The 27631-nt window shown below is 42.5% G+C and overlaps 1 protein-coding gene across 1 annotated transcript in view; it reads left to right on the top strand.

Annotated features, from left to right (window-relative positions):
- Positions 1 to 116: 116 nt before the first annotated feature.
- ITK (IL2 inducible T cell kinase) overlaps positions 117 to 27631 on the top strand; it is a 36043-nt gene continuing 8528 nt past the window's right edge. Inside the window, exons 1-12 of the mRNA XM_060271622.1 lie at positions 117 to 530; positions 15965 to 16069; positions 16854 to 16935; positions 18184 to 18312; positions 20026 to 20066; positions 21030 to 21181; positions 21468 to 21533; positions 22482 to 22536; positions 24837 to 24931; positions 25946 to 26082; positions 26662 to 26736; positions 27365 to 27536. Coding sequence (XP_060127605.1) covers positions 393 to 530; positions 15965 to 16069; positions 16854 to 16935; positions 18184 to 18312; positions 20026 to 20066; positions 21030 to 21181; positions 21468 to 21533; positions 22482 to 22536; positions 24837 to 24931; positions 25946 to 26082; positions 26662 to 26736; positions 27365 to 27536 — 1247 coding nt within the window. The 5' untranslated portion in view covers positions 117 to 392. The remainder of the gene's footprint in view (positions 531 to 15964; positions 16070 to 16853; positions 16936 to 18183; positions 18313 to 20025; positions 20067 to 21029; positions 21182 to 21467; positions 21534 to 22481; positions 22537 to 24836; positions 24932 to 25945; positions 26083 to 26661; positions 26737 to 27364; positions 27537 to 27631) is intronic.

Genomic DNA, 27631 nt, shown 5'->3' with positions numbered 1-27631 from the left:
CCTTTATTATTATTGTGTTTATTAGGTAAATTGTAAGCGAATGTCTCTTGGCTTTTTTAAAAAAATCCAGTGCCTGATTTACCTTTCCATTTTCTTTTTCTTATTCATTCCCACCTCCCTTTCTATGAGCATATAAAATAATATAGCATGCACTTTTCAGGTGACATTGTATGAAAGGATGTGGTTATGGTTTTTACATCAGAAAGGAAGCTAGCTGAGCAGCACTGCCTGAATGACAGATGGAAAGATAAGCACCTACGCTGCTTTTTTTCATCCACTTTTGTGAAAGACAACAGTGTCTATCACATGAATTCTCTTTCCCAGGCTAATGCACTCTGGTATTGGGGCAGGTACCTTTCCATCCTGGAAGGGCCCCCGTTACTTGATGAACAATGAACAACGGCGTTCTTCTTGAAGAAGAGCTGATCAAAAAGTCCCAGCAAAAGAGAAGGACATCTCCCTCCAATTTTAAAGTACGATTCTTCGTTTTGACAAAATCAAGGCTGGCGTATTTTGAGCATCGGCTTGGGGTATGTGTGCTGTCTCCCATATCTCTTTCAGAGCATCTTATCAAAGGGTAATGAAGGGGTAGGGAGAAACTGAGTGAATGAGGTAATCTGGAGCTAGCTTATGCGAGAGTGGCTTTCCCAGCTATTGCATTTGCTTTATGTTTGAGGAAAATTGTCCTATGTGTAAACCATGCATTCTTATTTTATTTTAGGGTTCTGAATAAAGATACAATAGTGCTTGTTCCTTTCCAGGAGAACTGTTTCAAGGTATCCACAACTGATTAAAAAAGCATTGTTTGCCGCATTGTATGTCATTGTAAGTTTATAGACGCCAAGAAGGCGGACAGCTTGAGGTATATATGAGAATGTTGATTCTCAGTGGTTTGAGGGTTCTAGAGTAGTCTTTTAACTGCAAGCTGAAACCTTTATCAGGGCCTTTTATCTTCTGTGGCTTTGAAAAAACGGAAATGAAGCCAAGTCCTGCAGAGCCATACAGGACACCAGTCTTACTTACACACAAAACACACACACTACCCCATCATTTGTTGTTGTTTAGTCGTTTAGTCGTGTCCGACTCTTCGTGACCCCATGGACCATAGCACGCCAGGCACTCCTGTCTCGCACTGCCTCCCGCAGTTTGGTCAAACTCATGTTCGTAGCTTCGAGAACACTGTCCAACCATCTTGTCCTCTGTCGTCCCCTTCTCCTAGTGCCCTCAATCTTTCCCAACATCAGGGTCTTTTCCAAGGATTCTTCTCTTCTCATGAGGTGGCCAAAGTATTGGAGCCTCAGCTTCACGATCTGTCCTTCCAGGGAGCACTCAGGGCTGATTTCCTTAAGAATGGATAGGTTTGATCTTCTTGCAGTCCATGGGACTCTCAAGAGTCTCCTCCAGCACCATAATTCAAAAGCATCAATTCTTCGGCGATCAGCCTTCTTTATGGTCCAACTCTCACTTCCATACATCACTACTGGGAAAACCATAGCTTTAACTATACGGACCTTTGTCGGCAAGGTGATGTCTCTGCTTTTTAAGATGCTGTCTAGGTTTGTCATTGCTTTTCTCCCAAGAAGCAGGCGTCTTTTAATTTCGTGACTGCTGTCACCATCTGCAGTGATCAAGGAGCCCAAGAAAGTAAAATCTCTCACTGCCTCCATTTCTTCCCCTTCTATTTGCCAGGAGGTGATGGGACCAGTGGCCATGATCTTGGTTTTTTTGATGTTGAGCTTCAGACCATATTTTGCGCTCTCCTCTTTCACCCTCATTAAAAGGTTCTTTAATTCCTCCTCGCTTTCTGCCATCAAGGTTGTGTCATCTGCATATCTGAGGTTGTTGATATTTCTTCCAGCAATCTTAATTCCGGCTTGGGATTCATCTAGTCCAGCCTTTCGCATGATGAATTCTGCATATAAGTTAAATAAGCAGGGAGACAATATACAACCTTGTCGTACTCCTTTCCCAATTTTGAACCAATCAGTTGTTCCATATCCAGTTCTAACTGTAGCTTCTTGTCCCACATAGAGATTTCTCAGGAGACAGATGAGGTGATCAGGCACTCCCATTTCTTTAAGAACTTGCCATAGTTTGCTGTGGTCGACACAGTCAAAGGCTTTTGCATAGTCAATGAAGCAGAAGTAGACGTTTTTCTGGAACTCTCTAGCTTTCTCCATAATCCAGCGCATGTTTGCTATTTGGTCTCTGGTTCCTCTGCCCCTTCGAAATCCAGCTTGCACTTCTGGGAGTTCTCGGTCCACATACTGCCTAAGCCTGCCTTGTAGAATTTTAAGCATAACCTTGCTAGCGTGTGAAATGAGCGCAATTGTGCGGTAGTTGGAGCATTCTTTGGCACTGCCCTTCTTTGGAATCGGGATGTAGACTGATCTTCTCCAATCCTCTGGCCATTGCTGAGTTTTCCAAACTTGCTGGCATATTGGGTGTAGCACCTTAACAGCATCATCTTTTAAAATTTTAAACAGTTCAGCTGGAATATCATCACTTCCACTGGCCTTGTTATTAGCAATGCTTTCTAAGGCCCATCATTTAAGCATCACCAAAATCTGCTCCTTGAACACCACACAAAGTCTCATTGTCCAGACAGAACTATTGTTTCAGGGATTAGGATGTCCTTGGAAAGAATTGATATGGCTTGCTAAAATACCACAGTGGGTATAAGTAACACCTAGCCTGTAGTTATAGCTTCTGCTAATGGGGGTCCCATTGATCATCTCCCTGCCCCTACGTGGCTTTTGTCACCTGCTAAAAAGCTGCTTGCTTTCTAAGGAGTTTGCAGATCCTTGTTGCATTTTATTGTAATCTAATGGTTGTTTTCTCTCTGTGTTGTTGAAGAAGCTTTGATAAACATTGTAGGTGGATAGTTCAGACACAATGTTCAGGCTCAGGTTGCTAGGATTTGGTTGGCATATTTACCACAGGTGCTGGATGTTGCCTCTTATATTTCCAGCTGGGGGGGGGGACTTCCCCTAACTTTTGAAGTCCTTTTGTCTGCTCTCATCCCTCAAATGCTACATACCACACCTAGAGACCAGGTCACCACTGCAGTAACAGGAGGTGTGTGCAGATAACATGGTCATAGAGGGAACAGGCAAGAAGAGGAGCAACTAACATTTCTGTTCTTTCATATGGAACTGATGATGTTGATTAGGCGACATCTAGGGTCCAGGGGAGGAGAGGACAATAGGTAGGATGCTCTCATGTCATTATTAACAAGTTTGTCTGTTCAGTTCTTGAGATGGCAGAGTTTCAGAAAGAAATCGACTGAATATCACAGCCAAGGCTTCCAATATGGATAAACTATTAAAAGAGCTCACAGAATAACAAGTGCCACTTCCTACCCCAACTGCTCCAAAGGCCCATTGTTACCTTTGCAGCCTGGCTTTTTGTACAGCAGGAAGGGCACAACTTTTAGGAAAGGTGTCCCTGGAACTGGGAGGTGAGAGCAGCATTGCTACTTTCTTCTTCTATTGATGTTAAAAGGGCGGCATATCTGAATTAGGACTCCCCTACACAGATTTTAGATTCAGGTTAACTATGCAGTGGAAGACTAAAACTTACTCTGTTTAGCACCACTAATTTTGATAGGACTTAGTTGATGCTAGGGAGCACAGAATTGTAGAGTTGGAAGGGTCGAAAAGTGTCATCTAGTCCAACCCTCTGCAGTGCAGGAATCTTTTGCTCAACTTGGGACTCAGTGTTTATGTTAGAGGATTCTGTCTGAAATGGAAACGGGAGCGAAGTTGCCACAACCTTCCTGTTCGTCATAGGTCAGGAATAGAAACCACATGAGAAGATGGGCAATATTCACTATTGTCATTTTCCCCCCTTTTAATCTGTAAATGTTATAAATAATTGTGTTAGTTTCTGCATTGCTTTTGAGGTTTCCCTTCTACTGAAATGTATTGAAATTATGTCAAATTTGGCCATAGTGGATAGCGAGACAAACAATGTAGGTTTTAGCAGAAGCTTCTGTAGTGGAACAGAAACAACGCTGATTACAACAAGGACAGGACCAGATGAAAATTGGTGCCTCCTTGCATCCTTAGTTGATGCAAGCCTGTGTGCATACAGCATAAATCTAGAAAAAAAAGTAGGAAATGGGTAACAAAAAGTAGAATCTTCCATCAAGGACTTGAAAGGAGCACATCTCTGAAAATTATGTACATACATAGAGATCTAAATTTGGATGGGGGTAGATTCCTAGAACCAAAACAGATGAGACATAGGAGAATTTGTGATCAGATTTTCCAATTAAGTTTAACTTAAAAGCAACAGAAAGGGAAGGACCTAATGGGATTATGGCAGCAGAACTGGGAGGGTGAAGGGTTCCCCCCCCCCTCAACCCTGTCTTCCATCCAGGCGCATAGCAAGGGTGTGGCGTAGGGGGCGGGCCACCCCTAGCTCCACTCGCGCGGGGGCAGCGCCCCTGGCCCGCCCCTCGCCTCCTCCGCCCAAGCAGGAAGAAACCACTCCGTAGCGCACTCTGCTTCAGAGCGTGCTGGCCACCCTGATGGATTGCGCATGTGCGGACATGCGCAGTCCGTTCTGGCACACGCGGCATGCATCGTGACGTCACGGCACGCACATGCTTTGGAGCGATGCCCCGCCCCCAGGGGGTGCCGCCCCGGGCAGGCAAGTGGCACTGTTTGCCACTGCTCCCATCAACATCCTCTAATAACAGTTCTAATAGCAGCTTCAGAAGAGAGAGTGATTTATAGTTGAATCATATATCATAGTACTGTATATTCCTGTGTATGAGACTACTTTTTAACCCAGGAAAATCTTCTCAAAAGTCGGGGGATCTTCTTATACGCCGGGTCGTATTTCTTATATATATACGGCGAGCATACCCCAAACTCTTTATTTTAACTGGAAAAGTTGGGGGTCGTCTTATACGCCCAGTCGTCTTATACGCTGGAATATACGGTAAATGCATTTTTTAAAATTCTGCATAAACTTGTTTAGTTTTGAAGAAAGTGCACATAGGAGGGCCCTGCTCTAGAACATGTTACTGTTCTAGATTAGAGGCTGTTCAGATTTTCCTAATAGAAATATCTTTCCAGAACCCCCTATGCCTGCATGCTGCAATCCTGATGAAATTACCCCTATTCACTTATTGCGGGAGAAGGACCACTAGTGCAGAGGGATTTTTGTTGGAATAATGGCTGGTGAGGGAAGAGTTAAACCTCCCCTACCAACATGCTGCAGTCCTGATGCAGATGTTCCTCCCTAATGTGTGCTGTTAATTAAAACAAGAAAGCAGGGGGGCTGCTGCCTTCAGATGCTGTTCTGCTTGCCGGCTTCACCCAGACACCTGGTTGGCCACTGTGAGAACAAGATGCTGGACTAGGTGGGAAATTCGCTGGATCCAGCAGGCTCATCTTATGCTCTTATGGACGGTCCTACTGTCTATTTTGACCCTTATTCTTACAATAACCAGTAGCAAAACTCACATTTTAACAGAGCCCAATAGCAGCCTTGGCGAATGAAATCTTTTGCGGGCCCATCTCTCAGGTCTGCTGAATGAGCCACACTGCGTTTCCCAAATATATTATCTTTTCCAATAGCAGAACTACGTGTACATTGCATGTTGTTCTGGGACAGTTATGTGATTCCAGGGCAGTGGAGGCTTTCTTTTTTTATACGTGGTTCCATTCTTTTTTTGGGGGGGGGTGGAGACTTTGTTTCTCCCCTACACTAAGATTGCAGTTTTTTGCATGATGGAGGGAACTAGGGGCTTCTTAACTTGCTCTTCTTGTGAAATTTTCCCACTGCTAAATGTCCTCATCCCAGCCTACCTCAGCTGATATACAGCTTTTTTAAAAAGCAAATAAATAAACTGAACATGTTGAAGTTGCTGGCACATTTGCAGTCCGCATGGCAGTCTTCGCTAATGGACAGATTCTTGTTGTCAGTCATGGCATACGCACGGTTAGGAATGCATCCGTCAGTACAGTATATGTGAAATCAGACCGTTAGGGAAAAAAGAGAGAGTTTTGTCTGCAGCAGCAATCTGCATGTGATAATAGGGACACGGATTACAAGACACTGGTGGATTTATGCAGGGCGGCAATCTCGAAAACACATATCTATTATGCACGCTTTACTTCATGGTAAGATGGCCCCTCATTCTGTACTGTATGATGGAATTTAGAAGACACAGATCCTTATTGTTGCTAGATTTTCTGAGGTTCATTCTTCCCCTGACGTATGTACAAACCTTTCATTAATGTTAATGGCAATTACGCACTGAACACAAGAGGAGAAAGAGCTTTCTGTTCCAGGAATGAGAATTAGAGTTTTAAAAGCCATAGCAAGGCTTCCATTTAAGAAGATCACAGCTTTGCAGTTCGGAAGAACGTAGCTCTTAATTCTCCTAATAGCAACATATTTCAGCAGTTTTTCTTCTCTCTTTTTTTAAAAAAGCGGACTACAAAATCTGTACAATGCCATGAATGGTTTCAGTGGCTGGGAGCTAGGTTGTTAAAATATTCTGAAGTTTCTTGGTTCTCAATGGAGAGTGCGGTGGCAGACAGCACAAAAATATGTATATTTAGAAATTTAGTCCATAGCATCCACTGTGGTTCTCCCTGCCTCTCTCCAGGCATCTCTCCAGGCTTCAGCCACTTGGTCAGCCAGGAGTGTAAACCTTTGATGCAATCTATTGGGTGTTTCATTGAAATGCTTTTACTGTGTTAGAAGTGTTTTACCAGCACAATGCTTTGAGATAGCAACAGCTGCAGTGTAAAATAGAATGTAAAGCAGCATAGTATTGCTGCAGAGACAATAATGAACAAAGCTGGCAGTCAAGAGACACAGAACTGCACCTGAAACAGCTATTTATTGCCAATATTGAACAAAGCCACCTTACCCTGTGTCTTTTGCAGATTTAGATGCCCTAAGAGAGTCAGAGCTGCTCCAGGTCTTTTTGCTCTCTCTTCCTCATAAATGCATACGACAACAAACACAACTTCTTTACATATCTTGTTAACATCCAAGGTGCATTCCACCCTACCACTCAGTGATTTGGGGCAGAGACACTCCAAGCCTCATGGCATCTGCAACATGCTTATTTGTATTGGTTTATTTAATAACATTTTCAGTAGTTTATTTAAAACATTCAAAATTCCAAAGTGGTTTACAGCACATAAATACCGATAGAATAAAACAATCAATTCAATTCAAATAAAGACCTGGTCTCAGATATTAAGTAGAGCAAGAGATATCTTTAATAATATCATCTGAATAGTTATTATTTCAGTTTCTCTAAATATCAGCAGTCTTAGACTACAATATTTTTGTACAGTGCCACTACATATGTATGTAGGTTGTATTTGTATTTGTTAACAGTGATGAAAACCGTGTGTGTGTATTATAGTCAATGCAGGAGCTTCCACAATAGGTGGGCAATTCCATGAACAGAGAGAAAGAGTTTCTTATAGTTTCTGGAGTCTATTTTGATATTTAACTCACACATTTCTGTATCTTCCTTGCACCAAACCTCTGCTGCTAATTATGCTTCCTCCTTTCTCAAAAAGCCAATTTCTTTTTATTTGCTTTTCCTCGATTTTCAAAAATGGCATATACAGGTCGATGTCCCCTTGCAAAGTTTTGTTTTGTATATCTTTCCTCTTGTGCTGTTTCCTTCAGTGACGTTGTAACTTCAAAGTCTGTATGGACCCAGAAACAATGCATAACTTGTGTTGTTTGTCTCTGCTGAACCTTGATGCACATAGATCAAGAATAATTTAAAGTGCGATTGTACTTTGAAAAGTGACTATGTAAAAGGGCCTCTTGCTGTTCAAAGGGCCTTCTCCCAGTGTGCATTCTGATTCATAACTGCTGGCTTAAGTGACAATGATAATTGTTTTCTCCTTTCGGTTCTGTTAGCTCTGGAGATTGAATCAAGGAAGCAGTGGCAGCGGCGCCGGGTCTCTTTGTGAGCATTACTAAAGGATTGCATTATTCATTTCCATTAGTTTATGCCTGTATGGATCCATGTTCACACTGGGTCACGATTCTCAATGTCCGAGGCAGGTTTCCCCAGTAAAGTAACTAGATGAGATGTGCCCTTTAATCCCTAATGCAATCTGAACACCAGCCTTCAAGGGGAAATGTTATTTCCCATGTTGATTGCTGGTTTGTTTCCAGGCCCATGGTGTCTTCACACTGGTGTTTAAAGCCCTAAATAACTTACGCTTCAGATATCTGAAATGCTGCCTCTATCCCAACTGACCCCCCTCAAGTATTAAGATAGCCAGAGGGAGGGCACTTGTCATAGCTCCACCACCATCAGAAGTGCGCCCTACTTTACAAGGGATAATCCTCTGTTTGAAGGGCCGTCAGTCCTCTGTTTGGAAGACTTCTCTGTTTGAAGGCCAATCTGGTCCAAGTGTGGTTTAAAGATAATGAACCTTAAGAAGCAAGGACCTTAAGAAGGGAGAGAACCCATCAACAGTTAACACCTGAGAGTCAGTGACAAGCAGAACCGATTCTAGTTCTGTCCCCGTCCTCCTCTCTGCTGATTTCTACAAGGGCCACCCTGTGACTAAGGAGGAGGAAGATATCAGGCAATGCCGTCCTTCAGGCTGGTTACATTCTGCTTAATGTAGGCTGAACATTAGCATTACATACAGATTTAGGCAAAAGCTGTTTTAATCCTCACGTGTGAAATCACCACAGGAGTATTGACTGATTTAGAATGCTGTATGTTTAATAAAGTATTAAATATGGTCACTTGGTGGTGTGGGCGCTAACAGAGTTAGCATGTCCCCCCCCCTTTTTTTTGCTTCCCCAGAGTTAAGGAAGGCTTGAACAGACCTTGCTTACTGTTAATAAGAGATGTTCACATTAAGTGGTGTGTGCAGCAGGATCCTAATTGTTGTGAGCCTGTTCAAGCTCTGCCAGACTGTTTCCTCTCTTTGATTAGCCAAGGCTAGGTAAAGGTAAAGGGACCCCTGGCCATTAGGTCCAGTCGTGACCGACTTGGGTTGCGGCACTCATCTCGCTCTATTGGCCAAGGGAGCCGGCGTATAGCTTCCAGGTCAGCACATGGAAACACCGTTTACCTTCCCGCTGTAGCGGTTCCTATTTATCTACTTGCATTTTGACGTGCTTTCGAACTGCTAGGTTGGCAGGAGCTGGGACCGAGCAATGGGAGCTCACCCCATCACAGGGATTCGAACCGCCGACCTTCTGATCAGCAAGCCCTAGGCTCGGTGGTTTAACCCACAGCGCCACCAAGGCTACTTATGCCCAAATGTGATTTTATTGCATTTTGTGTGTATGCATTATACAGCTTCATTGTATGCAGTGCATGCTAGTACCATGCAGGTGTTGTTTTGCCTCCTTTGGTTCACTAAGCAGCGTTTCACATACAGTGTGTGCATTGTGGGTTTTCAGTGCTAAAACCACTGTGTGAAAGAGACGAAAAGCCTTTGCTGCTCAGATCCTCTCCCGCTTTGCATTGTTTTTGAGGCTCTGAAAAAGGAGATAAGTATTAGATCCTAGGGTGCCCTAGCACCTGATGCCAAGACATGTTGCTCTAATCAGTTAGTCCTTAGCCTAGGGTGTGTCAAGAATGGGCAATATTTCCAATCACGACACCATTCAGGTGCTGTACGGAAATAGGAACAGGGTGCCTGGATACAACTCACAGCTTCATGTTAATTTCAGGGTCATGGCAGAATCCACAGAGACCTGCAAATTATTTCTGTCAAGACTTTTGCTGAAAGCAGCTCAATTGCCCATGCTTCCCTCTGCCAAGATGGCTGCAGCACAAAATAATTGATGCCATTCAAGCGAGTGCATTGTTCAAAATAAAAAGCAAGTCTCCATTTAATCAGAAAATAACACTGAGTGTGAAGGTTGCTATTTGGATTTGCAAAATGCTGGTCCGATTTCTCCTTGTGTCCAAAAGTTCTTGCTGCTTCTCTTTATCGGGTGCAATGGTTCAGTTCACAGATAGTGTTAAATGAGGGTTTAGCACAGGGGTAGGCAACTTAAGGCCCGGGAGCCGGATGCGACCCAATTGCCTTCTCAATCTGGCCCGCGGACGGTCCAGGAATCAGCATGTTTTTACATGAGAATAATAATAATAATAATAATAATAATAATAATAATAATAATAATAATAATAATTTATACCCCACTCTGGGTGGCTTCCAACAGACTTATTAAAATACAATAATTTATTAAACATTAAAAGCTTCCCTAAACAGGGCTGCCTTCAGATGTCCTCTATGTGTCGTTTTATTTAAAATACATCTCTGGGTCATTTGTGGGGCCTTCCTGGTGTTTTTACATGAGTAGAATGTGTGCTTTTATTTAAAATGCATCTCTGGGTTACTTGTGGAGCATAGTAATTTGTTCATCCCCCCCCCCCAAAATACAGTCATACCTCGGTTTGAGTACTTTCAGTTTAAGTAACCGCGGACCCGTCTGGAATTGATCCATCCACTTTCCATTACTTTCAATAGGAAAGTTCACTTCAGGTTAAGTACGCTTCAGGTTAAGGACAGACTTCCGCTTCAGGTTGAGTACTCTGTGGACCCGTCTGGAACGGATTAATCCACTTTCCATTACTTTCGATGGAAAATTCGCTTCAGGTTAAGTACGCTTCAGTTTAAGTACTCCGCGGACCGTCTGGAACAGATTAATCCACTTTCCATTACTTTCAATGGGAAAGTTCGCTTCAGGTTAAGTACGCTTCAGGTTAAGGACAGACTTCCGGAACCAATTGTGTACTTAAACCGAGGTATCCCCTTCATGGATCAATGCCTTGTCGTGGCGAAGGGGCTTGAATAACTCAGAGAAGCTATGAGCTATGCCATGCAGGGCCACCCAAGATGGACAGGTCATAGTGGAGAGTTTTGACTAAACGTGATCCACCTGGAGAAGGAACTGGCAAGCCACTCCAGTATCCCTGCCAAGAAAACTCCATGGACAAAGACAACAGGCATATAAAAGTTATGACGCTGGAAGATGAGCCCCTCAGGTCGGAAGGCGTCCAACATGCTACTGAGGAAGAGCGGAGGACAAGTACAAGTAGATTCAGAGCTGATGAAGCGGCTGGGCCAAAGCCGAAAGGACGCTCAGTTGCGGATATGCCTGGAAGCGAAAGGAAAGTCCGATGCTGTAAAGAAAAATATTGCATAGGAACCTGGAATGTAAGAACCATGAGTGGAGGTAAGCTGGATGTGGTCAAAAATGAGATGACAAGAATAAATATCGACATCCTGGGCATCAGTGAACTAAAATGGAAGGGAATGGGCGAATTCAGTTCGGGTGACTATCATATCTACTACTGTGGGCAAGAATCCCGTAGTAGAAATGGAGTGGCCCTCATAGTCAACAAAAGAGTGGCAAAAGCTGTAATGGGATGCAATCTCAAAAATGACAGAATGATCTCGATACGAATCCAAGGCAGACCTTTTAACATCACAGTAATCCAAGTTTATGCACCAACTACCGGTGCTGAAGAAAGTGAAATTGACCAATTCTATGAAGACCTACAACACCTTCTAGAAATGACACCAAAGAAGGATGTTCTTCTCATTACAGGGGATTGGAATGCTAAAGTAGGGAATCAAGAGATAAAAGGAACAACTGGCAAGTTTGGCCTGGGAGTTCAAAATGAAGCAGGGCAAAGGCTAATAGAGTTCTGTCAAGAGAACAAGCTGGTCATCACAAACACTCTCTTCCAACAACACAAGAGAAGACTCTACACATGGATATCACCAAATGGGCAGCATCGAAATCAGATTGATTATATTCTCTGCAGCCAAAGATGGAGAAGCTCTATACAGTCAGCAAAAACAAGACCTGGAGCTGACTGTAACTCAGATCATCAGCTTCTTATAGCAAAATTCCAGCTTAAACTGAAGAAAGTAGGAAAAACCACTGGGCCAGTAAGATACAATCTGGATCAAATCCCTTATGAATACACAGTGGAAGTGAGGAACAGGTTTAAGGATTTAGATTTGGTGGACAGAGTGCCTGAAGAACTATGGATGGAGGCTCGTAACATTATACAGGAGGCAGCAACGAAAACCATCCCAAGGAAAAGGAAATGCAAGAAAGCAAAATGGCTATCCAACGAGGCCTTACAAATAGCGGAGGAGAGGAGGCAAGCAAAATGCAAGGGAGATAGGGAAAGATACAGGAAACTGAATGCAGATTTCCAAAAAACAGCAAGGAGAGACAAGAGGGTCTTCTTAAATGAGCAATGCAAAGAAATAGAGGAAAACAATAGAATGGGGAAAACCAGAGATCTGTTCAAGAAAATTGGAGATATGAAAGGAGCATTTCGTACAAAGATTACCATAATCAAGGACAAAAGTGGTAAGGACCTAACAGAAGCAGAAGACATCAAGAAGAGGTGGCAAGAATACACAGAGGAATTATACCAGAAAGATATGGAGGTCTCGTACACCCCAGGTAGTGTGGTTGCTGACCTTGAGCCAGACATCTTGGAGAGTGAAGTCAAATGGGCCTTAGAAAGCACTGCTAATAACAAGGCCAGTGGAAGTGATGATATTCCAGCTGAACTATTTAAAATCTTAAAAGATGATGCTGTTAAGGTGCTACACCCAATATGCCAGCAAGTTTGGAAAACTCAGCAATGGCCAGAGGATTGGAGAAGATCAGTCTACATCCCAATTCCAAAGAAGGGCAGTGCCAAAGAATGCTCCAACTACCGCACAATTGCGCTCATTTCACACGCTAGCAAGGTTATGCTTAAAATTCTACAAGGCAGACTTAGGCAGTATGTGGATCGAGAACTCCCAGAAGTGCAAGCTGGATTTCGAAAGGGCAGAGGAACCAGAGACCAAATAGCAAACATGCGCTGGATTATGGAGAAAGCTAGAGAGTTCCAGAAAAACGTCTACTTCTGCTTCATTGACTATGCAAAAGCCTTTGACTGTGTCGACCACAGCAAACTATGGCAAGTTCTTAAAGAAATGGGAGTGCCTGATCACCTCATCTGTCTCCTGAGAAATCTCTATGTGGGACAAGAAGCTACAGTTAGAACTGGATATGGAACAACTGATTGGTTCAAAATTGGGAAAGGAGTACGACAAGGTTGTATATTGTCTCCCTGCTTATTTAACTTATATGCAGAATTCATCATGCGAAAGGCTGGACTAGATGAATCCCAAGCCGGAATTAAGATTGCCGGAAGAAATATCAACAACCTCAGATATGCAGATGACACAACCTTGATGGCAGAAAGTGAGGAGGAATTAAAGAACCTTTTAATGAGGGTGAAAGAGGAGAGCGCAAAATATGGTCTGAAGCTCAACATCAAAAAAACCAAGATCATGGCCACTGGTCCCATCACCTCCTGGCAAATAGAAGGGGAAGAAATGGAGGCAGTGAGAGATTTTACTTTCTTGGGCTCCTTGATCACTGCAGATGGTGACAGCAGTCACGAAATTAAAAGACGCCTGCTTCTTGGGAGAAAAGCAATGACAAACCTAGACAGCATCTTAAAAAGCAGAGACATCACCTTGCCGACAAAGGTCCGTATAGTTAAAGCTATGGTTTTCCCAGTAGTGATATATGGAAGTGAGAGCTGGACCATAAAGAAGGCTGATCGCCAAAGAATTGATGCTTTTGAATTATGGTGCTGGAGGAGACTCTTGAGAGTCCCATGGACTGCTAGAAGATCAAACCTATCCATTCTTAAGGAAATCAGCCCTGAGTGCTCCCTGGAAGGACAGATCGTGAAGCTGAGGCTCCAATACTTTGGCCACCTCATGAGAAGAGAAGAATCCTTGGAAAAGACCTTGATGCTGGGAAAGATGGAGGGCACAAGGAGAAGGGGACGACAGAGGACAAGATGGTTGGACAGTGTTCTCGAAGCTACGAACATGAGTTTGACCAAACTGCGGGAGGCAGTGCAAGACAGGAGTGCCTGGCGTGCTATGGTCCATGGGGTCACGAAGAGTCGGACACGACTAAACGACTAAACAACAACAACAACCACTGTATGGTCCGACCCACCGCTTGGTCACAGCTGAAAAAGGTTGCTGACCCCTGGTTTAGCATTACAAAGAAGGAAGGGGGAGCTGGGGAGCCTGAGCTTCACTGTGGCTTGTCCATATTACAGTAGTGGCAAATACAGCCAGTGTGTCTTCAAGGAACACTGGGCAGCTGATCATTGTAGTAGGTCTACAGGAGTGCTACTGAGATTGCTTCCCCTGGAAATGTGAAATACCATTAATATGTGCAGATAATTTTGTTCAATAAACTAGTATTTATTTCTTAAGCGTTGAAATTAGAACTTGAAATTGGAGGGATAATGTTCTTCGAAATTGACATTAATTGCAGCCCCATTCTCATTTTCCTGAATGCATTATGCTGCTGAATGTCAGTACCTCACAACTACTAATATATCTTTTCCTGCAATGAACTATATTTGTAAGCTATGAAGGTTTGTGATAGGTTATGTGAGGGAAATAGGTTATGTGAGGGAAATGAGAATAGTAAGTGACAAAATGGAGATGGGGACAGGTGCCATGAAAATGATAGGATACATTATTTTTTAATTTATTTGAAAATGTATATTTAAATCTAGATTTTCAAGATACAGTAGGTTACAAAAGAGAGCCATAAAACAAAAGTGAAACAGATAAAAAACATTAGAAATAAAAGCAATTATAGCAACAGTAAAAATACAAAAATACAAACTTTTTAAAAAAGAATTGTCTAAAACATGGCTCTCTGGGCAACCCAGTCAGATGGCCAGCATATAAATAATGATGATGATTATTATTAAGCAAGCCTACAGGGTGGCAGGAATATGTAGAGAAGGACCTCTGGTGCCAGACGTAACAAACAGGTAGGTTCCTGTGGAAGGAAGTGATCACTTAGGTGCAAGCGTGAAAAGTTTTTATGCAGCTGGAGATTAAAATCAGTTTGAATTGCACTCAGAAATGAACAGGAAGCGACTGCAAGATATGATCTGACTGACCAGGTCAGCAATCTTGTTGCTGAAATTGTTTTCAGAGACGGAGCTACATAGTCTAATCTGGGTGTTGATACCAGGCTATGGAAAACAGCGGTTAGACTACATCTGTCTAGAAGAGGTTGTAGCATGTTCCTGGAGTAGTATAATGCATCTGAGCATGTGCAGATGGCACAAACATAGTTATAGCCCAGACACATGCATCACGGATTAGATGAAAAGAGTAATTGGTCAGAAAAGAAACTGTCAAGTAGAGAAAATTGACTGGGTTTGCATTTTAATAAGCAAGTAACTAATTTGAACTCAAATCAATGCAAGCATCAAAACACAACTTTCTTTTGAAATTTACACTTCTATGAATTTTTCAGTGGCAGCCTCCTGCCAACTGTGTGCATAAAGATAATATCTACAGTATAGGGAAAGTGTGCTTAGAAATGCATGTATTAGTAAAAATAAAATATAAAAATTTGTTATGTTAGGGGAAATTGCATAGCATAAATGTGTACATTAGTCGAAACTGCATGCAAGAATATGTTTATTAAAAGTAATCTTTATATTTTCCATTCAAACTAGCACGTCAGGAAGAAGATTTTAGGCAAATGAGTTACACTTCATAGAAGAAATTGTCCTGGAATCTCTGCCTATAAAGGAAAATGCAAGATGAAATGATTATATTGATCAGAAAATAAAGCAATTGCAAGTTTGGAAGATTAATATTTCCTCAGAGATTTCTTTCTATCTCCTTTTTTCTATTCTCTCTATATCATTGGTACTGAAAATTGTAACATAGATAAGTTTTTTCCTTGCTTTTTTCCAAGGTGCTTTTCAGACCTGAAGGAATAACCAAGACTTGGTCCTGTAATGTTAACAGCAGAACAGGCACTGCCTACTTCGTAACATAACCCTTTTGAAAAATTACAGACACAAACTGACTCCTGTGTTGTTGTTTTTATCTCTATTTTTTTGTAGAAAAAAAGAATTCTAAAGGGCTCAATTGAACTATCGAAGATTAAGTGTGTAGAAATTGTGAAAAGTGATATCACAATTCCATGTCACTATAAATACCCTTTCCAGGTAAGTGAAAGTTGGTGACTCCGGGCCAGCTGTCCTATTAGGCAGAGTGATGAAGCCACATCAGGCATGAAAGGGTAGCAAGCATTTAGATACTTAATTCATTTTATTTATTTTTTGCTTCCAGAGAGAAGCAAAAGAGGTGGAGTTTTCTACTTTAGATGACAAATAACTTTGCTTGCCTTAAATTGCCTTTCACCTTGACTTTGCCTGGGGTGATTTCGGGGGTGATTGGCTAAGCCTCAGGAAGCAAGGTGTCTTCTTTGTCCAGCCTTATCAGTTCCATAACCTAAGCTGGCCTAAATAAATCAGTTTGACAAGTACCAGACTAAAAGAGACTTCTCTGTAGCAGGCTAACAGTGCTGAGACTGTGGAGCTTCTTCCCTGAAAGGATATGTTAAGGCTCAATTTTTCACTTTTAAAAGTACTGTATCTGGAAAATATTTATTTTCCTATTTCTTAACTGCACAAGAATGATTTGGGTATCTGGTGGGAAATTCAGCATCAGGAAAAACTCCGCTGGCTTTCCTTTTCTAAAAGACAATTCCTAACCCTTTCTGCTGCAGTTACTGGTAGCTTTGGAACGACGTGCAGATTAGAGTAACATGGGTGATTTATTTGAGTCATGATGCAACTGGAGATAATTTGGCAAATAATTGAATTATTTATATCTGTTGCAAATATATCCAATGCCATATTTTGACTTTTAAAGAGTACTTATTTCAGAAGTAGGTTATTTTCCTATTTGGCCTGGAATTTATTCTATGCACCTTTTTTCATGTTGTAGATTTTTCATGACAACTATCTGCTGTACGTCTTTGCTCCCAGCCAAGCGAGCTGTCAGAAATGGGTGCTGGCTCTGAAAGAAGGTACTGTAAAGTGATCACAGTGTAACCTCTCAGGTCAATAAATATTCCAAGCGCAGGATCAAAACAATAGAGTTGTAGCGTAAACTTTAATGACTCAGAGCCCACTTCAACCACTTTCACATGTGCTGCCGATATTGCATGTCTACTATTGAGTTCCTTTTGAGTGCAATCGTCCTGTTGAGTTCCATGGGATTTACTCCCCAGTAAAGTATGAGCACAACTGCTGCCTGAAATGCTTATAAGCTTCTCTCCTGCTGTCAGCATACATTGCCTGACTTGATCTGCATCCTGTACCCTTTTAAAAAATGCTGGCTCTTGGGGAGGGGGCGTTATTGGGTTGTTGGTTTTGTTTTGATTTTATGTATTTGATCTTTTATGTGAACCGCCCTGAGACTTTCAGGTATAGGGCAGTATAGAAAACAAACAAACAAACAAACAAACAAATAATAACATAATAAAATATATGAAAGGCAGAAATGCTGCTTTAAATACCTTTGTATAATATATTTTTTGATTGATTGATTGATTGATGGTCATGCAGGAAGGCAATTTCTGCTTCAGCTCGTATGCTGTCTTTGTGTCACTTTTGAGCGGAATTGTGAGATGCTGGCACTCTGGACTGAACCATTTCAGACTGCAAGTGAGAGCTCATGTATTTTTGTGTGTCCCCCAGTGATGGGCAAAAGCACCGAAGCTTCCTTCACATAGTAAATAAGCACAACAGCAAGAATGTTTTAGCATTCCCCCATATGCTTGGGACTATCACTGAAATGGTATAAAAAATACCAATCGTAAATAATTTTATGTCCCTGCTAGGGACTTTTGACATAGGAAAACTTTTTTTAAAAAAATGCAACAACCATCTGTAGTTTAAAATAGTGCAGTCTGGAATCTATTGCTTCACTCCATGTAACATAGCAGTTACCTATTCTGTAATCCAACTGTATTTCTCTTGGAAATTTGCTCTAGCCAAAGAAGAGAAATTATTGTATCTCTGCTGGCTGGCCCCTTCCAATTGTAGCCCGCAATGACCAGATGTGCCCCTCTGCATGTGGAATGTAATTTTCAGCTATACTGAGCCTTCTGTCATACCTTCTCCTTCCCAGTCACTGGCAGTTTATATGGGAGGTACTGTAACAGCATTTTTCATCAGAACGCCACGTAGCAATAAAGATGGGTAGCCATTGTCATGGTGGATAGGCTGGGGAAATTTGAAACAACCTTAATTTTTCCATCCGACTTTTTCAGAAACTAGGAACAACAACAATTTGGTGGCGAAGTTTCACCCAAATTTCTGGATAGATGGGAGATGGAGATGCTGCGCTCAGGGAGAAAAACTGGCAACAGGCTGTGTGGAGTATGTTCCAGCCAATACTGGTATGTAATTCATTCCAAGTGTCCTCATCCCTCCTGAATCAGTACTGAATTGATTATTTACCCTAATGTATGATGCTCTAATTTAGATGAAGGACCAGCAAGGACCTGGTCACCTTTGGCAATTGATATCCCATGCCATTTCTGAGGAAAGATAAAAAAATGTTCAGTGCTCCCAATCAAGTCTTCGCTCATACACACATAAAGCTTATTGCAAGTTGACTGTGTTCTGTGGTTTGACTCACTCACTCGAGTGATCTATTCATGCTATTGTTTGAACCTCTGGCATAGATTTACTGGTTGTCCTTGGCACTAGAGGTCCACAGCCTCAGTGTTGCCCATCTGCAAAATGGGTACATGTTATATGGAATGTCTTTTAAATCCTTTGTTCTTTAATAATTAGCTGTATGGTTGTATGCTATGTATAGTACGGTATGCAGCTGGGTTTGGCTGCTTGAGTTCTCTGCTCTACATCTGAAAGCAACCCTGTTTAGGGAAGTTTTTAATGTTTGATGTTTTATCATGTTTTTAATTTTTTGTTGGGAGCCACCCAGAGTAGCTGGAGAAACCAACCCAGATGGGCAGGGTATAAATAAATTATCACCATCATCATCATCATCAATGTTCACCCAGCTGCAATAGTTTTATCTTTCAGGCATTGGCAACCTTAGCAAGTGGCCAGTTTGCTTCATGCGGCAACGCTCACGTTTAATGTAACTTCATATCAGAACTGTATAAATGTGTGACTGCCATTGTGGGGAATGGAAACTCGGTCCAAAAGTGGGGAGAATAGTGAATGCCATTAAAATTTATAGTTTTGGGAGTGGCTAATATGAACCTCAGAGGCAGAACTTGCAGGTCTGCTTTGGGCCGGTTCAAATGAAGGTTTGCTATATTATGATTCTAAGAAAGTACTACTTCAGGTCTGGTTGCCTGAAGCCTCTGGCCGTGTGGTTAATTAACCATTATTCCCCATGCCCATGCCCCATCTCTGGGCCACGGCAAAGTGTGGTGAGAGTTGCTTCATTGCAGGAACAGAAACTGCACAGTAACCAGCTCTCCGTGTGAAAACAGAGCCACCCTGTGGCTGTTTGAATTTGCCCAGAATTGTAGGGTTATGATAGTTTTTTTCTACTTTCAGAGGAGGTTTGAAAAAGGTCCATCACCCCCATTGGGGAAAGGTTGCAGTGTTTGGGACTATTTCGCTTAGAGAGAGGGCGAGTAAAAGGTGGCATGGTACAGAGAAAGTGGACAGATCAAAGTTTTTCATCGTCTCTCATAACACTAGGAACGGACATTCAAAGAAGTTGAATGTTAAAAGATTCAGGACAGATAAAAGAAATCACTGCTTCACACATTGCTTAGCTAAACTATAGAGCTCGCTCCCACAGGAGGCAGGGATGGCCACCAACTTGGATGGCTTTTAAAGAGGGTTAACATTCATGGAGAACAAGGTTATCGACAGCTACTAGCCACTTTGGCTATGTTCTGCCTCCATATTCAGAGGCATTATGGCTCTGAATACCAGTTTCTGGGAACTGCAGGTGAGCAGAGTGCTGTTGGGCATCCCACAGACATCTGGTTGGTGACTGTAAGAGCAGGATGTTGGACAAGGTGGGCCTTTGGCCTGATCCCAGCAGGCTTGTCTTTTGTTCTTTATGCTTTGTTCTAAACATGAATCATATTGCTGGTAAGTGTTTCTTTTTCTTTTTCTAGTCTCCAAGAAACCTCTTCCCCCAACTCCAGAGGATAACTGGGTGAGCATAAAGAAATGGCACAGGCATAGTGATAAAGTGCAATGTTGTCAAAATTCAAATATGTTCAGATATTTCTATAATACAGTCATACCTTGGTTTAAGTATGCTTCGGTTCGAGTATTTTCAGTTTAAGTACTCCGCGGACCCATCTGGAATGGATTAATCCACTTTCCATTACTTTCAATGGGAAAGTTCGCTTCAGGTTAAGTACGCTTCAGGTTAAGTACAGACTTCCAGAACCAATTGTGGTTGTAAACCGAGGTACCACTGTATTTGCATGTATCCAAAGGAGCAGCTCTCTCTCTATATGTGTATTATGTGCTGGTCTCTTAATCATTTTTATATAGTAATTTTGGTTGTGTCTTTGGGAAAATATAGTAAGGGTCCTGAATTGGGTATATAGCTTCTTCCCGTCTATAGCTTTGAAGTGCAGTATTTCATAGTTTGGGATTTAAGTACTGTATGCAGTACTTTCAAATCTACAAATCATGCATATGTGTAGAGGACTGTTGTGTGTCTCCAGTGCATTTTAATATACTCGTATTATATTCATATGCTTAATCTGGGCAATCTTTCCATCCTAAAATGGGAGCGGAAAGATTGTGAGTATCTGACACATTGGCTGGGTTCACACATGAAGCCCAGCTTTGGTTCAGCTATTTCCAAACTAACTACCAGCTGTAACCAAGGTTTGCCCTATAGCTTACAGCTTGTGCTTTGCCTGAGAGAGCTAAATCGTGCGTCTTACGTTAGTGTAGCACAGCAGCAAAACAACAGGGGAGGAGTGAAGTCGCCACAGTCTTTTATTCCAGAGCCCACACATGCAAGTGGGCTCACACATTTAAGTGTGGCATGCAAGCTAGGATCACTGGGTAAACATACAGTTGTATTTCTTGTAGTCAATTTTGCATATTTAATATGGGTCATTCGAGTTGTTGTTGTTTTTTTGTTATTTCTGTACAGAGATTATTTGCAGAGCCCAAGGAATCTCCAGTAATAGCCATTTATGACTACAATGCACAGAATCCTCAGGAGCTGGAATTACGGTGCAACGAAGAATACCATGTTATTGATAACTCTGAGGTCCACTGGTGGTTGGTTCAGGATAGAAATGGGTAGGTAGGCCATTTGCTTGGAGTTTCTCTTCTATTTTTAATTGCAGACACAGAATTAATAGCCACACAGCTTTCTCAGTCTGTACTGCATCCTGCTCAGATTGATGGTTACTGGGCTCCACTTAGAAATATAGTTTGGAAGCTTATCCCCTGCTGTCAGTAATAGCTCTTTCCAGAGGAGAGTTTAAAAGGCACCGTGCTATTATAAACCATTTTCATAATGTATTTGGGTGGAAGATGCCTGGGTTTCTAGTGTACCAATATTAGAGCATTCTGTTTTTAACAGGCATGAAGGATATGTACCAAGCAGCTACGTGGTAGAAAAATCACCAGAAAATCTTCAAATATATGAGTAAGATTGTTTTTCTTCTTTAGCTACAACATTGGCTTGGATCCCAGCTAGCCACAAATGGAAGAGCTCATTCCGTTTGCAGAGGGAACTGGGATCTAGCATAGTAGAAGGTACCCTGGGGTACTGGGACGAAGCTCTCCAGAGGTTCCCCAAAGCCCCTAACACATATTTTTAAGGGTACAGTAGTACCTCCGGTTACGTAATCCTCTGGTTACGTAAACTTCAGGATGCGAAAGCGGCAAACCCGGAAGTATTTGACCGGGTTTTGCCGTGTGCGCATGTGCAGAAGTGGTCCTTAGGTTGTGGAAACCTCGGGATCCGGCCGGACCTCCAGAACGGATCCTGTCTGCAACCGAAGGTACCATTGTACAGGGGAAAGGTGAAATATATGAAAGGCTACTGACCTCTTTCCACTGATGTGAGCGTCTTGCTGCTGATGGGACACTCCTGCCAGCAAACGCTTAGATAGATCTAAGGCTAAGTGATTATTACTACCAAGAGGGTGAGAATTCAGTTGAGTAGCTTTAAAAAAAAACCTTCCAAATGAAGGTGTAAATTTGTTTAAGGTTTGGGAGGGTTAAATTGCTAGACAGGATTGTGGAACTAATGAAGGGGAATATTATCTGTTCAAGGGGCAGAAAGCTATTTCAAGGAATATTTAGTCTGCTGAATTGTGGAGAGCAACTCTCCTTTTCCTTTACCAGACGTGGCCATAGCCATGCAGTTTTTGCATGCGCTGAACATTCAGAATCTGCTTAATTTGTAATGATAAATGAATTCTGATTTCCTTAGTATGTTCTTCACAAATTAACATCGATGATAGTTCATGGGCCATTTTATGTGCACCATAAAAACAAGAAAGTAGCCCAAATCACTCCAAAGCCAAGGAGTTTACAGCTAAAGCTGTACAGCCTAACCTCAAATTCTGGGACTCTTTGATCATTGCAGGTGGTACAACAAGAGTATCAGCAGAAGCAAGGCAGAAGCCCTGCTCAAGGAAGAGGTAAAGTGAATTCCCTATGGTGATGGTCTTTCATTTTTCTTGGATACCAGTACAGTGGTACCTCTGGTTAAGAACTTAATTTGTTCCGGAGGTCCGTTCTTAACCTGAAGCACCACTTTAGCTAATGGGGGCTCCTGCTGCCACTGCGCCGCCGGAACACGATTTCTGTTCTCATCCTGAAGCAAAGTTCTTAACCCGAGGTGCTCTTTCTGGGTTAGCGGAGTCTGTAACCTGAAGTGTCTGTAACCTGAAACATTTGTAATCCGAGGTACCACTGTATATATTTTGTATGCTTTGGTTACTTTGAACATGTTGCAAAAGAGACATCTTGGGGAAATGCAACGACACCCTTAGTAGCGTCATGTGCTCCTGATGTTCAACATATCCTATAAGACCAGGGCTTTTACAATGGTGGCATCTGTGCCACACTGAAATGTGCTTCCAGTGAACATCAGGCAAAAACCTACAGGCATTTTAAGGTGCCTTATAAGATTTGATATGTCCACTCAGGCTTTCTCAGAGGAATAATCTAGCTATGTTTATATAGTAACTAGTGTTGTTCAGCCCGTTAAATAAACAGGTGCTAGAACATATGTGAGCGCTGCGCGGAGCACCAGATCGAGGAGCCGGTCTGCAGAGTCAGCGCCCAGCAACGCCGTGTTGGATTGAGGAGGCGATTCTCCGTGCGGCGTTGCTGGGCGCTGACTCTGCAGACCGGCTCCTCGATCTGGTGCTCCGCGCAGCGCTGATCAGCACCGACCCGGCAGGCCGCCGGATCAAGGAAGCGGCCTGCCAGGTCGGCACCCAGCAGCGCTGCGTGGAGCACCGGATCAAAGATCCGGTCTGCAGAGTCAGCGCCCTGCAACACCGTGCTGGATTGAGGAGGCGATGCTCCGTGCGACGCTGCTAGGCGCTGAGTGCAGACCGGCTCCTCGATCCAGTGCTCCGCGCAGCACTGATCAGCGCCGACCCGGCAGGCTGCCGGGTCAAGGAAGCGGCCTGCCGGGTCGGCAGCCAGCAGCGCTGCACGGAGCACCGGTCTGCAGAGTCAGCGCCCAGCAGGGCCGCACGGAGCAGCGCCTCCTCAATCCAGCACGGCGTTGCTGGGCGCTGACTCTGCAGACCGGCTCCTTGATCCGGTGCTCCCGGGACATGTCCTTCCTGTCGGCAGCAGGGGGACAGGAACGAAGGAGGAGAAAGCAGCCCTTTCTCCTCCTTCCTTCCTCTCCCCCAGCTGCCGACAGGAAGGAGACATCTCGGGGTTTGGAGAAGCGCTTGCGCAGCGCTTCTCCAAACCCCAGGACCTGTCCTTGCTGTTCGCACACACGCGCGCCCTCTTCCCCCCCCCCGCCGCTGCCAACGCTCAGTCCAGCTGGGAGCGGCGGTTGGCAGCCACAGGGAAACGGTAGGTGGGGGCTGGGGAGAGTGCGCGTGTGTGCGTTCCAAGTCTCTGCGTCGAATCCCTGTGTCCATGGGGCACATGTGCAGTAGCACAAACCCAGGGACACAGGGAATACTGGACGCAGAGACACTTGCACTTTATTATATAGGATTTGATCTAGTGATTTGCAATGTATTTTGTACATGTTTTAGTAATGTACCATATTTTTCCATCTATGAGACATCCCCAAGTATAAGATGCCCCCTATTTGGGGGGACTCAGATTTAAGAAAGTGGGGGGAGATGGCCCAGAGTACAAGATACCCCCAAATTTTTGACATTATTTTTAGGGGGGAAAACCTAGTCTTATATACGGAAAAATATGGTAATTTTATGGGGGGGCTAGGTTGTCACAATGCTGCAATATTCTCCCCCCCCCTTATTGGTAGTGATGCAGATATTATTTTAATTAATTTAAAATAATGATTTTTAAAGTCACTATCCAGTCCTCTGTCACCTGAATTGCCTGAATTTGCTGGGTTGTAAGTAGTAATCCCTCCACCACCAGTTCCAGACAGGTGTCTCTCCCATCTTTACCTGGTTGAACCTGGACCTTATGTTATACCACTGAGCTACAGCCTTCCTCTAGAAAGCAGTGTGAAATATAAGACATTATGCTAACAAAGCATCTTTGAGGATTGGCTTTTCTTTTCTCATATTTGTACCACCTGTGTTTGTTATTTTTTTAAAAAAACCCAAGTTCCTGCCTTAGCACCAGCACCATTAAACTTTCTTCTAGGTCAGGCGGAGATGTGAATTGGGGGGGATGGTGATATGGCTTCAGCCACATAGTTTAGGGATTCTGAAGCCTCTGTTCATCGGCTCTGATTTTCTGACTTTCTCCATCTCCTCCTTCTCAGGGTAAGGAAGGAGCCTTCATGGTGAGAGATTCAAGGCAACCTGGGACATATACAGTCTCAGTTTTCACAAAGGCTTTGAGGCAAGTCAGATCCCAGTGGATGTTTGCCGTGATTCTGTTATTTGGGTTTTTGTTTCCTGTGCTTTGTAAAAGGAAGTAAAAATATTGATTTTAAAAATTGAGAGGCTATTTAAATGGTTTGACAAGCATGGCAGCTTTCTATTTTCTGCTCTTCCTCCCAAAACATCTGTTTGAACTGTAATAAAAATGGGAACATCATTCCCTGAAAATGTCACGGCAGAAATCCTGATGCACAGTGTTGTATCGGTTGTAAATTCCTGCATTTATTTTACATGACAGATTGGCTAAATATATATATATATTTACAAATCAGTAAATTTAAATTTGATCATGCTAAATTAACAGGTCCAGAGAATGGCCTTTTCTGCAGTGGCTCCCTGTTTGTGGAATGCTCTCTCCAGGATGGTTTGCCTGGCACCTTCATTATATATCTTTAGGTGCCAGGTGAAAACATTCTTCTTCAACCAGGGCTTTGGTTTATTAATATCCCATGGCATTTTAAATGAGGGTTTTTTGGGGTGGGTGGGTATTGTTTTGTTTTGTTTTTGTTATAATTATTTATTTTGTGCTTTTATCATGGGATTTTCTTGTGAACTGCCCTGAGATCTTCAGATGAATGGCAGTATATAAATTTAATTAATATAACAATAACGATTATAATTTTATTATTTATACCCTGTCCATATGGCAATAATAATATTGAATCATTTAAAAAGCAGTCAAACATATCTGTTCCCAGACTTTCCAAAGTGTGACCTTCTAAAAGGTGCTCTTTCTAACTATTGTTTAAAGAGAAACAATGGAAGGGTTTCTTTTCACTACCTTTTTAAAAAGTAGAGGCTCCTAGAGTCAAATAAGTGGGTTTTTTTGTTTTTTGTTTGTGTGTGTCTGTGTCTGTGTTTTCCACTTCATATCTACAGTATGTGCCCAAAGTTTCATTGATGGTTGGTAATTCTAGTTTGTTTGTTTTTTAGCTGCTTCTATACTTTTTTTGAAAGGAACCTTATTTGTTTGTTTTGTCTATTTAAGCAATGAGAGCAACCCCGTTATAAAACATTATCACATCAAGGAGACAAGCGACATCCCCAGGAGGTACTACCTGGCAGAGAAGCATGTTTTTGATTGTATCCCGGAACTGATCACCTATCACCAGCACAATGCAGGAGGTATGTCCAGGCAAGAACATGAGAAACAGCTTTGAAATAATCCGAAGATGTTAGGATTTTTTGATATATATCTTTAAGTTGCTCTGGAAATCAAATTTCAGTGCAGCTGTTGTTAAACATGAGTGGTTGGTTTGCAGATGCAGTCATGACTCTGCAGAGTCTTGGTGTCAGCCGTGGGGAGTTCGGATTGCTTTGTTAATTGAACTTAGTTCCCATAACTTAATTCACACAAACTTCAATGGGAAATAAGTTCAACTAACTTATCCAGCCCTGTGTAAATTACCTGTGTTTCTGATTATCTGAATGATCGTAAGCTATACCTTGTCTCTTATATTTGTCACACTGTTCCCAAACTTTATACTGACAGAGCTTCATAGAACGTCCTTGGGATGTAACTTCTGTATGAATCATAGTCATAGACATATTCAAACAAATTATGTGAAATGTGGCTGTCGTCCCTCTCCTTAGTCTCCATTAACTCTTGGCTCCATGGCCCATCTCTTTTCCACCCCTTCCAACAATCAGCAGTCAGTTTCACCTTTCCCTCCAATTCATGTATATATATTTCCCATCATGCAGGTCTTGTTACTCGTTTGAGGTATGCTGTTTGCTCCTGGAGAGAAAAGGCTCCTGTTACTGCTGGCCTAAGCTATGGTAAGGAGACTGGGTTGACTTGATTGTGTTTTTATTCTTTAGTTATATTCATTTGGCATAATAGTTCCAATTGTATAAATGACATGTGCTATGACGCTATAGAAGTTAACGTTGCATCCATTTTTACTGAGAACAGGCTCACATCAACGACTGGATCAAGGAGAAATGTATTTTTAGTGAAAACAACAGAGCCTTACAATATCTTAAATGCTAAGGGTGAAATTCAATGGAATGCTAAGGAGATTGTTCCATCAGTGAAAACATTTCTGCTTGTCCAATAGAACAATTTACCCTTTCCTCCATCTGTATTCTGTTTTGGGTTTTCCCGAATACAACCCCCCCCCCCCGGCAGATTGGGGGGGTGCATGGGGGCACATGGGGGGAGGCGTTTAAAACAAAATGTGTATGATGATGCAGTCTAATAGAAAACTGATGAATTACTAGAAGAAACGAACCACGTTCCATTGTTATCAGGATTAAATTGTTAGAATTTGAATGAAACTTCTCAAACCCTTAAAATCTATTATCATAGCTGGGGGTATTGTAAAAGGCCTAGTACTACTGCACTCCTTTTCTTTCAAAAAGCACTACACAGGCTTGAAAGTGTTCTTCTGCTGCATTATCCTAGGAAAATGGATGATTAATCCCCAGGAACTGACATTTGACCAGGAGATTGGCCTTGGCCAGTTTGGGGTGGTTCATCTTGGTTACTGGCTGGGCCGGATGAAAGTGGCCATAAAAACCATTCGCACAGGAGCCATGTCAGAAGAAGACTTCATTGAGGAGGCCCAAGTCATGATGTAAGCAATCCTGCCAAGGTCCAATACCATTCAAGGTCCATTACATTGTGTCAAGCCTTTAGAATGACGTCAGGTGAACCCAATGTCTTGTAAAA

Source organism: Zootoca vivipara, chromosome 2 (genome assembly GCF_963506605.1).
Source record: "Zootoca vivipara chromosome 2, rZooViv1.1, whole genome shotgun sequence".
NCBI lineage: Eukaryota > Metazoa > Chordata > Lepidosauria > Squamata > Lacertidae > Zootoca > Zootoca vivipara.
This window is presented reverse-complemented; position numbering and strand designations above follow the sequence as displayed.